The sequence below is a fragment of the Heptranchias perlo genome, unplaced genomic scaffold (assembly GCF_035084215.1).
Source record: "Heptranchias perlo isolate sHepPer1 unplaced genomic scaffold, sHepPer1.hap1 HAP1_SCAFFOLD_192, whole genome shotgun sequence".
In the NCBI taxonomy this organism is placed as follows: domain Eukaryota; kingdom Metazoa; phylum Chordata; class Chondrichthyes; order Hexanchiformes; family Hexanchidae; genus Heptranchias; species Heptranchias perlo.
Genome location: NW_027139187.1, coordinates 106565 through 122333, shown reverse-complemented (window position 1 = coordinate 122333; position 15769 = coordinate 106565). Strand labels below are relative to the sequence as shown.

The 15769-nt window shown below is 49.1% G+C and overlaps 1 protein-coding gene across 1 annotated transcript in view; it reads left to right on the top strand.

Moving 5' to 3' along the window:
* Positions 1–3595, top strand: part of LOC137309934 (E3 ubiquitin-protein ligase TRIM39-like) — a 130670-nt gene extending 127075 nt beyond the window's left edge. The window contains exon 6 of the mRNA XM_067977936.1: positions 241–3595. Coding sequence (XP_067834037.1) covers positions 241–755 — 515 coding nt within the window. The 3' untranslated portion in view covers positions 756–3595. The remainder of the gene's footprint in view (positions 1–240) is intronic.
* The last annotated feature ends 12174 nt before the right edge of the window (positions 3596–15769 follow it).

The window sequence follows — 15769 nt, the reverse complement described above, 5'->3', positions numbered from 1 at the left end:
ACTGCTACTGTGTGTCTCCACTGCAGTGTTTGCACTGAGTGTACAGCACTGGGACCCACACACTGCTATTTAACAGGGATTCTGATTGAAGGCCATTGATTTAACATGGGATGAATCCAGTCTAAGAGGTAATATGGGGCTGACACTGTCTGGGAAATACTGACACTCCCACCCTGCAGCTGTCAATCATTGATCTGAGTGGAATAACCCTGTCTGACCAATCTCTTCTCTCCTCTCCAGGGCAAAGGTCACCGATGAGCCTGGATCCAAAGACAGTAAACTGGAACTTGGTTCTGTCTGATGATCTGAGATCAGTAACATGGACTGAACAGGAACAGCCCTACCCACCTCACCCAGAGAGGTTTAAAGACCATCCCCAAGTCCTCTGCTCCCAGAGTTTGTCCTCAGGATCCCATTCCTGGGATGTGGAGACTTATGGAAATCGCTGGAGGATAGGGATTGTGTGTGGGAGTGCAGAGAGGGAGAGGAGAGGCTCTTTTCTTGGGAACAGCAGTAAATCCTGGTGTTTATATTTTCATTCTGGTTCTCTCACAGCCGGTCACAATTCCCAGTTCACTGCCCTCCCACTGACCCCATCTAACATCAGGATCCGAGTTCAGTTGGACTACGAGGCCGGGACTCTGTCATTTCACCGGGTCACTGACTCACTGAGACATTTACACACATTTCAAACCACATTCACTGAACCCGTGTTTCCAGCATTTTATTGTCGCAATAAATCCCTAAAACTGTGAAATTAATCCTCACAACTGAGACTCTGATGATGTCATTTCCAGATGTGACACTGTGTTGTGACAATTGATTGTTTTCTTCAGTTGTATAATTTTACTTTAGTTCCATAATTCCCTGGGATTAATCTCAGTAATGAATCGTAGTAACGGCAGGTGTGACTGTATTAATCTCAGTAATGAGTCGTAGCAACGGCCGGTGTGACTGTATTAATCTCAGTAATGAATCGTAGCAACGGCAGGTGTGACTGTATTAATCTCAGTAGTGAATGATAGTAGTGACAGTTGTGACTGTATTAATCTCAGTCGTGAATGATAGGAGTGACAGGTGTGACTGTATTAATCTCAGTAGTGAATGATAGTAGTGACAGGTGTTACTGTATTAATCTCAGTCGTGAATGATAGTAGTGACAGGTGTGACTGTATTATTCTCAGTCGTGAATGATAGCAGTGACAGGTGTGACTGTATTAACCTCAGTAGTGAATGATAGTAGTGACATGTGTGACTGTATTAACCTCAGTAGTGAATGATAGTTGTGACAGGTGTGACCATTATTCTCAGTAGTGAATGATAGTAGTGACAGGTGTGACTGTATTAATCTCAGTAGTGAATGATAGTCGTGACAGGTGTGACTGTATTAATCTCAGTAGTGAATGATAGTAGTGACAGGTGTGACTGTATTATTCTCAGGAGTGAATGATAGTAGTGACAGGTGTGACTGTATTAATCTCAGTAGTGAATGATAGTAGTGACAGGTGTGACTGTATTAATCTCAGTAGTGAGTGATAGTAGTGACAGGTGTGACTGTATTATTCTCAGTAGTGAATGATAGTAGTGAGAGGTGTGACTGTATTAACCTCAGTCGTGAATGATAGTAGTGACAGGTGTGACTGTATTAACCTCACTAGTGAATGATAGTAGTGACAGGTGTGACTGTATTAATCTCAGTCGTGAATGATAGTAGTGACAGGTCACGGTCCCTTTAAAGAGCTGCTCTGAAAATCTGAGGCTGGGGTTGAAATTCTTCTTTGGCCGTAGCTCAAAACAGCGATGGTGAATCGACAGCCCGAGTTACACTGACTTCAGTGGAAAGGAAAATCGTGCGGGGTGTAAAATGGGCTGTCCATTCACTATCGCCCGTGTTGCACGAACACCAGAGACTAATTCCACCCCCGGGGTCTCCTGGGCATCGCTGAGAGCTTCTGGGACTGCCCAGGGGGGTAACACATCTGTCCTAAACTAAGTCAATGTATTGATAGATTGGACCAGACTGGGAACTTTTAATCTATGGTTTATGGGGTAATGATTTTTAGTTTATTGGACAGTAAGGTTCCTCCAGGGCTCACGACCAACATGAAATGGTAATATTATGGGATGTTTAACTGAATTGGACACGAGGAAGTGACTGAGTGTGTGAGGTATAAACAGGAAAATTGCCCCACCAATTGGGGTCTACAATCAGTGTCCCAGGTGACCATGGGTGATAATGGGACATTTTGTGATGACCAAAACCAGCGGGTCGGGAAAAAGATGTGTGAGTGACCGGTGAGAAACAAAGATCACCTGGGAACAACCCCCAAAGGACATCAATCAGGGATCAATGCACAATCCAGTGAAAGTCAGGGAAGGGCAGTTAAGAATAGTTCATTGACAGCTTTCTCTTGGAGATGGTTGTGTCCTTGCTTAAACTGAACAGTGAGAGGAATATTTAATAACCTGGCCACTACCCGAGACATCGGGACCGTGCAGGGGGAGATAAGCAAAGACCTCCAGACACCCCCCGATCTGTTGATAAGACAGACTGAAAGTGCAGGAATGGTTTGTATTTGATGTCACGTTTGGGATGATTTTGGGAAACCGCTGTGTGTAAATGTGATATGTTGCGTGTGAGGCAACTCGTATGTGGAATGCATGATGAAGATGCACTGAAGAACGGGTCTCAGACACGCTCAGTCACGTTAACAACATCACTACATGAAATGGTTAATGTGCTCAGGAGAGTGAGGACATCTACTGGGTCACTACTGATCTGAACTTATTTTAATCAAGGCACTGACACAAACTCCATAAACCGACCAATTAATGAAACAATCAGGATCGAGTTAAACACACTGGTACCTGTCAGAGGGATTGAAATTAAAGTAAAGAGGGACAGAGAATTTGGATTTCCAGAATTCAGGGTTGGGTTTCTTTGAGTTAACAATGAAATTGGGACAACTGAGGGCCGGGGAGAAATAATACTTAGCCTGAATTATCCACAAGATGGATAATGGGAAAAAGGGGAGCTGGAGGATCTTTGAAATCCAAGATTTCTTGATAATATGGGAGTATTTGGGGGAGCCGAGTTTCTGTAGTTTTCTGTACAATGTATTATGATTTTCTTTGTCTCTATCATGATGTGTAATATTAACCAAATGAAACTTAGATTAGAAGAGCAAATGGCTGGAGATCGGTCTGTGATGCTAACAAGATGAGGACCTTGGATAAGGCCCCCAGGATCCCACAAAGGAGGGGGAGGGAGGGGCTGTTGAAGATTGAGACTGAGAAGTAAGAAGGAAAGCCACTTTCTTCGATTAATTCTGTAGTTTAAAACCCCTAATATTGATAGAGTGACAGTGCACATGAAACAACGTAATGCTGAGATTGAAAAGGGGACCTCTCCCCTTGGGAATCATGAATGGTGGGAGGTCGTCTATAATGTGGGACAGCACCCTTGGGTGAAAATCATGTCTATACTTTTTGTTATTGTGCAGCTTGTTATGATTGTAACACTTTTCTTTCATTTGTTGTATTTGAATGAACTTTTGTGTCGATGTCACGGTGATTAAACTTCTTGTAACAACAATTCTTAACCTTATCTGTGGTGAGTGCAATTCAGATTCATTGAATGATTTAAAGTCAGTTGTTCGATCGCTCACATTGAGTTGAGGGGCGATTGAAGGATTTTGGACTTTTCAATCCCAGTTATTAATTCCCTGCTAAAGGAGCTGAGTTTGGTTCAAAGTATTAATTCAACAAAGGAACTGTTAAACTGACTGTTCAAGGCAGCATGCTGGGAAGGTTGGTCACATTGGAAAAGTCTTATTCAGCAGACTGTCGAGACGGTTAAAGATAAGACAGCGGTGAGGCCTTGAAAGTCTGTGAGAAGCTGTTGTAAACATCAGATGCTGTCGTATCAACTTGTTTTAAACCACGGGAAAGAGAGAGAGTGGGAAAAGGAACAACAGTGTGTTTTGAGCTGATGTACTGAATAAGCCTAATGCCCTCCATGCTGACCGTGTTCCACTGGGTCCTGGTGCTCTGCCTTGCTGATGGTTTCAGATACCAAGTGGGAGGACATTAATCCAATGTCTTATCACCCTCTTAACCAGCTGGGTTTAGGTGAATGGAGAACATACGGTGAAGGGATGGTATCCCAAAATAAAAATGGCTTTTGTTCTGGTCGGATAATATTCTTGATCAAATGGGAAGTGGAAATTCCTACCTCAAACTTTCTTTAAAATCTTTGGACAATGTGTACAAACTTTTACTGGAATGGTTCCAGGGATGAGGGACTTCAGTTCCGTGGATCGAATGGAGAAGCTGGGGTTGTTCTCCTTCGAGCAGAGAAGGTTAAGAGGATATTTGATAGAAATGTTCAAAATCATGAAGGGTTTAAATAATGTAAATAAAGAGAAACTGTTTTTGTTGGTGGAAGGGTTGAGAATTGAAGGCACAGATTTAAGGTGATTGGCAAAAGAATCAAAGGCGACATGAGGATAAACTTTTTTACGCAGCGAGTGGTTATGATCTGGAATGCACTGCCTGAAAGGGTGGTGGGAGCAGATTCAATCATGGCTTTCAAAAAGGAATTGGATAAATGCTTGAAGGGAAAAGATTTGCAGGGTTACAGGGAAAGAGCGGGGGAATGGGACGAACTGGATAGCTCTAACAAAGAGCTGGCACAGGCTCGATGGGCTGAATGGCCTCCTTCTGTGTTGTAAGATTCTTTGAATTTGCAGAACTGCATGTGTTTGGTCTCTCTTCAGAACTCCTACTGTACTGTTTGAGCAGTGTTCACCAAATTGTACCAGTGTGATAATGTCCGTTCTCCCACACCAGCTCGTTGAGGGCAGAGGTGCCCAGGCAGTTGATGCTTGATGTCTTTCACACCTGAGGATTAATGAATGATAGCTAACCACTGCAAATTTATCACGTGATCATCTACGGTGATTACATGAAAATAAGTCTGTGTGTGTTTTTAACATCACATCCTGGGACTGTGAAAACTGAGACTCGAACCATCTCATTGGTTTCAGAAGTGGTTTTCAAAACCCGAGATAAGACTCCCATCTTCAGGCAGCCTTGCTGACGTCCTTTGTTCTCCCTCTCCCGACCTCGCCCAGCTTTGTTACTCATAATCAGAGCCACTGCTTTACTGTGACTCAAAGTCAGATTCTGTTGTTATTTTGAGGTTGTTGGGTTTTCACCTGGTGTTTTGGGGATGGCATTCAGCAGTTCTGTCTGTTTATAATTGGGGTCACTGGTTTACCTTGACTGGAAAAGTCAGTTCCCTGTTTATTCCAAGGGGACCTGATGATTTGGGGATTGCACGATTCCATCCACATTTCAATGAATCCCTCAAACTCTTGTCCTTGGTCACAGGAGAAATTGATTTTAAGGCCCCGTTTTTCCCAAAGGAAAAAATTAATGTTTGATTTCCCTGAACACATAAAAATGACAAATTCTTATCCAGTAAGTCCGTGTGCATTATTGTGACATTCAGGCTTTCAGTGTGCGGGAGTACAGCCAGTAGATATACCGAGATATCTTTATTCAAAGGAAAGTAATGAAATGAGTTTGGGAGTTTGCAGTGCAATTCCTGTTGGGTTCATTGCACAGAAGTCGACCGTTATTCAGCATCCAATTGGCAGCCTCACTGTGCACAAGTCCAGTTGGTGTGGGAAATGTAAACTGTCACACAGGGCAGGGGATGGGGGGAGATTTCAGGCCCATTGTTGAAGCAGTGTAGCAGGAGCATTAGAACAGATTGAACCTGAGCTGTAGCCCTCATAGTGCAGGGTGTGTAGAAAAGTGCTGCACATGTTAACTCGGACCTTCACTTAACAGAAGGAAAATCTTGGTGGCCAAACGATGTTTCACCCAGTCCCACCACCAACACAGATTAACTGGCCCTCCATCTCATTACTGTTTGTGGGATCTTGCTGTGTGTAAAATGCCTGCTAGTCATGTAAAATGGTCTTTTCTGGTCCTGTCCATTGCTGTGTTACTAAGGACATTAAAGAGGGTGGGTGAGGAGGGCAGGTTAAGTCCATGTAGTGATGGGTCATTGGTGACTCCAGTCTCCTGCAGCTTGTCTTGTGGAGCGGGGGAGACATTTCCCAGACTTTTTCCCCAAATTGGCTGCAGTTGGTTATTTTTCTAATCCTTTTATCCATGATGGGATACATAATTATTCAGACACAAACAATTCCAGCAAAGATCCTGATTTTTCATCACCAGTTTCCTGCCACAAATATTCTTATTTTTTAACCAAATTATTGTTTTGTAAAGTATTTTTATTCCCTGTCTGTATGAACAGAGAGAGTGGGCACGGGACCACCTTACTGCCCATGGTCACTCTCCTGATCAGTTTACGACCCCCCCCGACTTCTTCCAGATCAGAGTCTTGGAATAGAATTCCATCAACAGCAGTTAATGTGAACTCCTTTAAAAAGGACTGGACAAATATTTGGTTAAGAAGGTGACTAATATCCCCCCCAGTGGTCTTGTGGGTAAAGCCAGCACATAAGTATATCAGAACATAAGAAATAGGAGCAGGAGTAGGCCATACAGCCCCTCGAGCCTGCTCCGCCATTCAATAAGATCATGGCTGATCTTCAACCTCAACTCCTCTTTCCCACCCGATCCCCATATCCCTTGATCCCCAGAGTCCAAAAATCTAACGATCTCAGCCTTGAATATATTCAACGACTCAGCATCCACAGCCCTCTGGGGTAGAGAATCCCAAAGATTCACAACCCTCTGAGTGAAGAAATTCCTCCTCATCTCAGTCCCAAATGGCTGACCTGTTATCCTGAGACTGTGCTCCCTCGTTCGAGACTCTCCAGCCAGGGGAAACAACCGCTCAGCATTTGCCCTGTCAAGTGCCCACAGAAACTTATGTTTCAATGAGATCATCTCTCATTTTTCTAATCTCCAGAGAGTCTAAGACTATTCCACTCAACCTCTCCTCATAGGACAACCCTCTCATCCCAGGAATTAATCGAGTGAACCTTTGTTGCACCGCCTCTAAGGCAAGTATATCCTTCCTTAGATAAGGAGACCAAAACTGTACACAGTACTCCAGGTGAGGTCTCACCAAAGCCCTGTACAATTGTAGTAAGGGTTCCTTACTCTTGTACTCCAACCCCCTTGCAATAAAGGCCAACATGCCATTTGCTTTCCTAATTGCCTGCTGTACCTGCATGTTAACTTTTTGTGTTTCTTGTACCAGGACACCCAAGTCTCTGAACACCAACAATTAATAGTTTCTCACCATTTAAAAAATATTCTGGTTTTCTATTCTTCCCACCCCAAAGTGAATAACCTCACATTTCCCCACATTATACTCTATCTGCCACCTTCTTGCCCACTCACTTACCCTGTCTATATCCCTTTGCAGACTCTTTGTGTTCTCCTCACAGCTTACTTTCCCAACCAGCTTTGTTTCATCAGCAAACTTGGATACATTACATTCGGTCCCTTCATTAAGTCATTAATATAGATTGTAAATAGCTGAGGCCCAAGCACTGATCCTTGCGGCACCCCACTAGTTACAACCTGCCAACCCGAAAATGACCCGTTTATCCCTACTCTCTGTTTTCTGTCCATTAACCAATCCTCTATCCACGTTAATATATTACCCCCAATCCCATGAGACCTTATCTCGCGTAACAACCTTTACGTTGCACCTCATCGAATGCCTTTTGAAAATCTAAATACACCACATCCACTGGTTCCCCTTTATCTATCCTGCGAGTTGCATCCTCAAAAAACTCTAATAGATTTGTCAAACGCGGTTTCCCTCTCATTAAGCCATGTTGACTCTGCCTTATCACGTTATGATGTTCGAAGTGCCTTGTTACGACTTCCTTACCAATGGATTCCAGCATTTTCCTGACGACTGATGTCAGGCTAACTGGCCTGTCGTTCCCTGTTTTCTCTCCCCCTCCTTTCTTGAATAGTGGGGTCACATTTGCGACCTTCCAATCCGCTGGGACCGTTCGAGAATCTAGGGAATTTTGGAAGATCACAATCAATGCATCCACTATCTCTGCAGCCACCTCCATTAGTACCCTCGGAAGTTGGTCATCAGGTCCAGGGGATTTATCGGCTTTTAGTCCCATTAGTTTCTCAAGTACTTTTTCTCTACTGATAAAAATTACTTTAAGTTCCTCACTCTCATTAGCCCCTTTGCTGGTTTCTACAACTCTCCCAATCCTCAGGCTTACTACTCTTCTTGGCAACATTATAGGCCTCTCCTTTTAATCTAATTCTATCCTTAACTTCTTTAGTTAGCCACAGGTGTGTCACTTTTCCCATGGAGATTTTATTTCTTAATGGAATGTATATTTGTTGAGAAGATTGAAATATTTCTATAAATGTTTGCCATTGCTTTTCAACCGTCACACACTTTAAATTAATTTCCAAATCTACATTAGCCAACTCACCCCTCGTACCTATGTAATTGGCTTTGTTTAAGTTTAAGACTCTAGTTTCTAAGTACATCATTCCCAAACTCAATGTGAAATTCTATCATATTATGATCACTCTTCCCCAGAGGATCCTTTACAGTGAGATTGCTAATTAACCCTGTCTCATTACACAATACAAGATCTAAAATAGCCTGTTGCCTGGTTGGTTCCATGACGTATTGCTCTCGGAAACCATCTCGAGTGCATTCCATGAACTCATCCTCCAAACTACCTTTGCCAATTAGATTTGCCCAGTCGATATGAAGATTAAAGTCCCCCACGATTATCTTTGTTACAAGCACCTATTATTACATGGTTAATACTCTGTCCAACGGTATAGCTACTATGAGGGGGCCTATAAACTACTCCCACCAGTGTTTTCTGCCCCTTGTTATTTCTTATTTCCACCCACACTGATTCTACTTCCTGATCTGAGCTGAGATCCTTTCTCACCACTGTCCTTATGTCCTTTATTATTAGGGCTACACCCCCTCCTTTTCCATTCTGTCTGTCTTTTCTAAGAGTCTCGTACCCTCGAATATTTACTTCCCAACCGTGGTCACTTTGCAACCACATCTCTGTAATGGCTGTTAGACCAAACCCATCTATCTCTATTTGTGCAACTAATTCATCGATCTTGATCCGAATGCTCCATGTGTTCAGATAAAGAGTCTTTAATCTTGACTTTTTACCATTTTTTCCTGCTTTGACCTTACTTGTTGATGTTCTATTATTGGTAAACTCTCTGTCCCTTCCTGCCACACTCTGCTTATCTTTACCCAAATCACTGCACTGCTCTGTTCCCTTGACTTTTCTCATTAGATTTCTAAATTTCCCCTCCCCTGACCCCTCCGCCCCACTTTTAGTTTAAAGCCCTATCTACAGCCCGAGTTATTAAATTCACCAGGACGCTGGTCCCAGCCCGGTTTAAGTGGTAATGGTGGGACAATAAGCCATTTAGTCCAAGGAGGCCCTCGTTTGATCCGTGGGCCCGAGTTTCCCCATTCTCTGGTCACCAACCTGTGGTTTTCTGTCCATTAAAGTCAAGGGGCAGGAAGTCACACGCTGGCGACTGCTTATTTTAACCAGGTCAGAGGTCAGGATGCTGCAATTCACAGTAAAATCAGGCAAGGTCCCCACTTCTGATCACCATCCAGTGTCCCCTCCTGGAATGTGGGATGTGAAGAGAATCCCAGCTCGCCTCTGGTTCTCTTCACAATGGGACAGCCTGTCAGCCCACACTGCTGGAGCTCACACGTGAATGGTGGTGGGACACTCGCACCTGTTGAACTAACCCCAGCAAAGAGTCAGTGCCTTCAGAAGAAAAGAACAAAGCTCAGGGGGAAAGGATGGAAGGTTATAAGCAAGGTCAAACACAACCTGGGCCACTCTCCAGTCCACTGGAGTTTCTGTTTGGTTACTTCAGAGGTTGGAGAAATTTCACAGGGTTTCCTCTGGGGAATTTCCCTTGTGGCTGTTCAACCTCCCTCACAACAGTTTGGGAGATTCCACTGTAGTTCAAACAGCACATGGGTCTTTCAGAAGAAGCAGCTTTGATGGACCAAATGGTCTTTCCCTCCTGTACTCTGGAATCCAAATCTATTAGATTTGGCTCAGATAATGTTGTAACGTTAAAGTTGTTTTTAAAAGAATATTTGGGGATGAGGAGAAATCGAGATGATCGGACGCCATTTGTTTCGAGTTGTGGTTTCAAAGAGTAACTGAGTTCTTTGTTGCAGTTACTGTGCCCGTGCCAGGAACACCGTGTTCGTGTAATTATTGAGCTCGAAATTAGGAGTGCAATGCCTCCTCGCAATACCTCCTGTCTGTTCAGCCCCCCCATCTCACCCACCCTGTCCGTTACCTCACTCTCTCTACGGGTTTCTATTTTGATTGGAAATGGTCGTCAAAAAGTTTTGCAGAAACAAACCTTATCAACACAGTTTAGTTGCACGAAGTCTCACTGTTTCCCTGCCAGTCATTCCATAGATTTGTGTCAGTTCTCATCGTGAAGTTCAGACATTTTGTTGAGCAGCCAACTTGGCTTCAACTTTGAAATACAGTTTGAGGGAAAATTTTCTGGCAGCTTCCAAGCAAATCAATTCACTGCCAAACACAAAACGTGACGATGGATACGGGAATAGTAAACTTTCATTTCCATCACTTTGCATCATTGACGAGTTTCAGAGCAAAACAAAGGCAAATCCGTGTCTCAGGTAAACTGACTGATCCATGGTGGAACTGAGACTGGAGCACAAATCTACACTGACACTCAGTGCAGTGCTGAGGGAGTGCTGCACTGTCAGAGGGTCAGTACTGAGGGAGAGCTGCACTGTCAGAGGGTCAGTACTGAGGGAGCGCTGCACTGTCAGAGGGTCAGTACTGAGGGAGTGCTGCACTGTCAGAGGGTCAGTACTGAGGGAGCGCTGCACTGTCAGAGGGTCAGTACTGAGGGAGTGCTGCACTGTCAGAGGGTCAGTACTGAGGGAGCGCTGCACTGTCGGAGGGTCAGTACTGATGGAGTGCTGCACTGTCGGAGGGTCAGTACTGAGGGAGCGCTGCACTGTCAGAGGGTCAGTACTGAGGGAGTGCTGCACTGTCAGAGGGTCAGTACTGAGGGAGTGCTGCACTGTCAGAGGGTCAGTACTGAGGGAGCGCTGCACTGTCAGAGGGTCAGTACTGAGGGAGCGCTGCACTGTTGGAGGGTCAGTACTGAGGGAGTGCTGCACTGTCGGAGGGTCAATACCGAGGGAGCGCTGCACTGTCGGAGGGTCAATACCGAGGGAGCGCTGCACTGTCGGAGGGTCAATACCGAGGGAGCGCCGCACTGTCGGAGGGTCAGTACCGAGGGAGCGCCGCACTGTCGGAGGGTCAGTACCGAGGGAGTGCTGCACTGTCGGAGGGTCAGTACCGAGGGAGCGCTGCACTGTCGGAGGGTCAATACCGAGGGAGCGCTGCACTGTCGGAGGGTCAGTACTGAGGGAGCGCTGCACTGTCGGAGGGTCAGTACTGAGGGAGTGCTGCACTGTCGGAGGGTCAGTACTGAGGGAGCGCTGCACTGTCGGAGGTACCATCTTTTGGATCAGACAGTAAATCGAATCCTTGTCTGCCCTCTCAGCTCGATGTAAAAGATCCCATGCTGCTATTCGAAGAAGCAAAAGGGAGTTCTCCCCGGAGTCCTGGACAATATTTAGCCCTCCACCAACATCACTAAAACAGATGACCCGGTCATTTATCTCACTGCTGTTTATGGGATCTTGCTGTGCATTATTTGGCTGCCGTGTTTCCTACATTACAACAGGGACTACATTTCAAAAGCGCTTTGGGACGTCCCGAGGATGTGAAAGGCGCTATAGAAATGCAAGTTCTTTCTTTCTTCCTTGCTGGTTGCAGATTCCAAACATGTGAGAGCACAAATAGTGGGAGTGTGTTTCCTGCCTCGGTTTCTCCCAATCCAGCATTTCGCAGCAACACACGTTTCTCTTAAGCCTGTTCGAAAGCCTTTACTGAATTGGCTTCACTCCTGGGACATGCCTGAGGGAGCCTGTGGATGACGTTCTCCCTCCCGGTACTCGGAGAACCACGGGAGAGGCTGAGGAGAAGATTTAAAGAGCGGCAGCAGCACAACCGTCAGAATCGGCAGAGCGCGGAGAACCAGGGGAGAGAGCGGAGACCCACGGGAGAGAGGGGAGAACCACGGGAGAACGGGGAGAACCACGGGAGAACGGGGAGAACCACGGGAGAGGGCGGAGAACCACGGGAGAGAGGGGAGAACCACGGGAGAGAGGGGAGAACCACGGGAGAGGGGAGAACCACGGGAGAACGGGGAGAACCACGGGAGAGGGCGGAGAACCGCGGGAGAGGGCGGAGAACCACAGGAGAACGGGAGAACCACGGGAGAGGGGAGAACCACGGGAGAGGGCGGAGAACCGCGGGAGAGGGCGGAGAACCACGGGAGAACGGGAGAACCACGGGAGAGAGCGGAGACCCACGGGAGAGAGGGGAGAACCACGGGAGAGCGCGGAGACCCACAGGGGAGAACCACGGGAGAGGGCGGAGAACCGCGGGAGAGAGGGGAGAACCACGGGAGAGGGGAGAACCACGGGAGAGAGCGGAGAACCACGGGAGAGGGGAGAACCACGGGAGAGAGCGGAGAACCACGGGAGAGGGGAGAACCACGGGAGAGGGCGGAGACCCACGGGAGAGGGCGGAGAACCACAGGGGAGAGGGGAGAACCAAGGGAGAGAGCGGAGAACCACGGGAGAGAGGGGAGAACCACGGGAGAGAGCGGAGAACCACGGGAGAGAGGGGAGAACCACGGGAGAGAGGGGAGAACCACGGGAGAGAGCGGAGACCCACAGGGGAGAGGGGAGAACCACGGGAGAGGGTAGAACCACTGGAGAGAGCGGAGACCCACGGGAGAGAGGGGAGAACCACGGGAGAGCGCGGAGACCCACAGGGGAGAACCACGGGAGAGAGCGGAGACCCACGGGAGAGGGCGGAGACACACGGGAGAGAGGGGAGAACCGCGGGAGAACGGGGAGAACCACGGGAGAGGGGAGAACCACGGGAGAGAGCGGTAAACCACGGGAGAGGGGAGAACCACGGGAGAGGGCGGAGACCCACGGGAGAGGGGAGAACCACGGGAGAGAGCGGAGAACCACGGGAGAGGGCGGAGACCCATGGGAGAGAGGGGAGAACCACGGGAGAGAGGGGAGAACCACGGGAGAGAGGGGAGAACCACTGGAGAGAGCGGAGACCCACGGGAGAGAGGGGAGAACCACTGGAGAGAGCGGAGACCCACGGGAGAGAGGGGAGAACCACGGGAGAGAGCGGAGACCCACGGGAGAGGGCGGAGACACACGGGAGAGAGGGGAGAACCGCGGGAGAACGGGGAGAACCACGGGAGAGGGCGGAGAGCCGCGGGAGAGAGGGGAGTACCACGGGAGAGGGGAGAACCACGGGAGAGAGCGGAGAACCACGGGAGAGGGGAGAACCACGGGAGAGAGCGGAGAACCACGGGAGAGGGGAGAACCACGGGAGAGGGCGGAGACCCACGGGAGAGAGGGGAGAACCACGGGAGAGGGGAGAACCACTGGAGAGAGCGGAGACCCACGGGAGAGGGCGGAGACCCACGGGAGAGGGGAGAACCACGGGAGAGAGGGGAGAACCACGGGAGAAGGCGGAGACCCATGGGAGAGAGGGGAGAACCACGGGAGAGAGGGGAGAAACACGGGAGAGAGCGGAGAACCACGGGAGAAGGGAGAACCACGGGAGAGGGCGGAGACCCACGGGAGAGCGGAGAACCACGGGAGAGGGGAGAACCACGGGAGAGAGCGGAGACCCACGGGAGAGAGGGGAGAACCACGGGAAGAGAGCGGAGACCCACAGGAGAGAGGGGAGAACCACGGGAGAGAGCGGAGACCCACAGGAGAGGGCAGAGACACACGGGAGAGGGCGGAGACCCACGGGAGAGGGCAGAGACACACGGGAGAGAGGGGAGAACCGCGGGAGAGAGGGGAGAACCACGGGAGAGGGCGGAGACCCACCGGAGAGGGCGGAGACCCATGGGAGAGGGCGGAGAACCACGGGAGAGGGCGGAGACCCACGGGAGAGAGGGGAGAACCAGGGGAGAGAGCGGAGAACCACGGGAGAGGGGAGAACCACGGGAGAGAGGGGAGAACCACGGGAGAGAGGGGAGAACCGCGGGAGAGAGCGGAGAACCACGGGAGAGGGGAGAACCACGGGAGAGAGCGGAGAACCACGGGAGAGGGCGGAGAACCACGGGAGAGGGCGGAGAACCACGGGAGAGAGGGGAGAACCAGGGGAGAGAGCGGAGAACCACGGGAGAGGGGAGAACCACGGGAGAGAGGGGAGAACAACGGGAGAGGGGAGAACCACGAGAGAGAGGGGAGAACCAGGGGAGAGGGGAGAACCACGGGAGAGAGGGGAGAACCACGGGAGAGGGCGGAGACCCACGGGAGAGGGCAGAGACCCACAGGAGAGGGCGGAGAACCAGGGGAGAGGGCGGAGAACCACGGGAGAGGGCGGAGATCCACGGGAGAGGGCGGAGAACCACGGGAGAGAGGGGAGACCCACGGGAGAGGGCGGGGAACCAGGGGAGAGGGCGGAGAACCACGGGAGAGGGCAGAGAACCACGGGAGAGGGCGGAGAACCACAGGAGAGAGCGGAGAAACACGGGAGAGAGCGGAGACCCACGGGAGAGAGCGGAGAAACACGGGAGAGAGCGGAGACCCACGGGAGAGAGGGGAGACGCACGGGAGAGCGCGGAGAAACACGGGAGAGAGCGGAGACCCACGGGAGAGAGGGGAGACGCACGGGAGAGCGCGGAGAAACACGGGAGAGAGCGGTGACCCACGGGACAGAGGGGAGACCCACGGAGAGAGTGGACAAACACGGGAGAGAGCGGTGACCCACGGGATAGAGGGGAGAACCATGGGACAGGCTGAGGAGAAGATTTAAAGAGCAGCGGCAGCACAACCGTCAGAATTGGCAGAGCGCGGAGACCCACGGGAGAGAGCGGTGAAACACAGGAGAGAGGGGAGACCCACGGGAGAGGGTGGTGAAACACAGGAGAGAGGGGAGACCCACGGGAGAGGGTGGTGAACGACGAGAGAGAGGGCGGTGAACCACGGGATTATTCGGTGAACCACGAGATTATTCGGTGAACCACGGGATTATTCGGTGACCCGCGGGATTATTCATTGAGGAATAAAAGCCCCACAGGAAAAGTGATCCATCTGTGACTAACTGAAGAAGTTAAGGATTGTATTAGAATAAAAGAAGAGGCTTGCAATATTGCCAAGAAGAGTAGTAAGCCTGAGGATTGGGAGAGGTTAAAGAAACCAGCAAAGGATGACCAAAAAAATGATAAAGAGGGAGAAAGTAGAATATGAGAGTAAATTAACAAGAAATATGAAAGCAGATTGTAAGACAAGTATGTAAAAAGGAAGAGAGTACCAAAAGTAAATGTGGGTCCCTTAGAGGCTGAACTTAACTGGACCAGCCACATAAATACTGTGGCTACAAGAGCAGGTCAGAGGCTGGGTATTCTGCGGTGAGTGACTCACCTCCTGACTCCCCAAAGCCTTTCCATCATCGACAAGACACAAGTCAGGAGTGTGATGGAATACTCTCCACTTGCCTGGATCAGTGCAGCTCCAACAACACTCAAGAAGCTCGACACCATCCAGGACAAAGCAGCCCGCTTGATTGGCACCCCATCCACCACACTAAACATTCACTCCCTTCACCACCGGCGC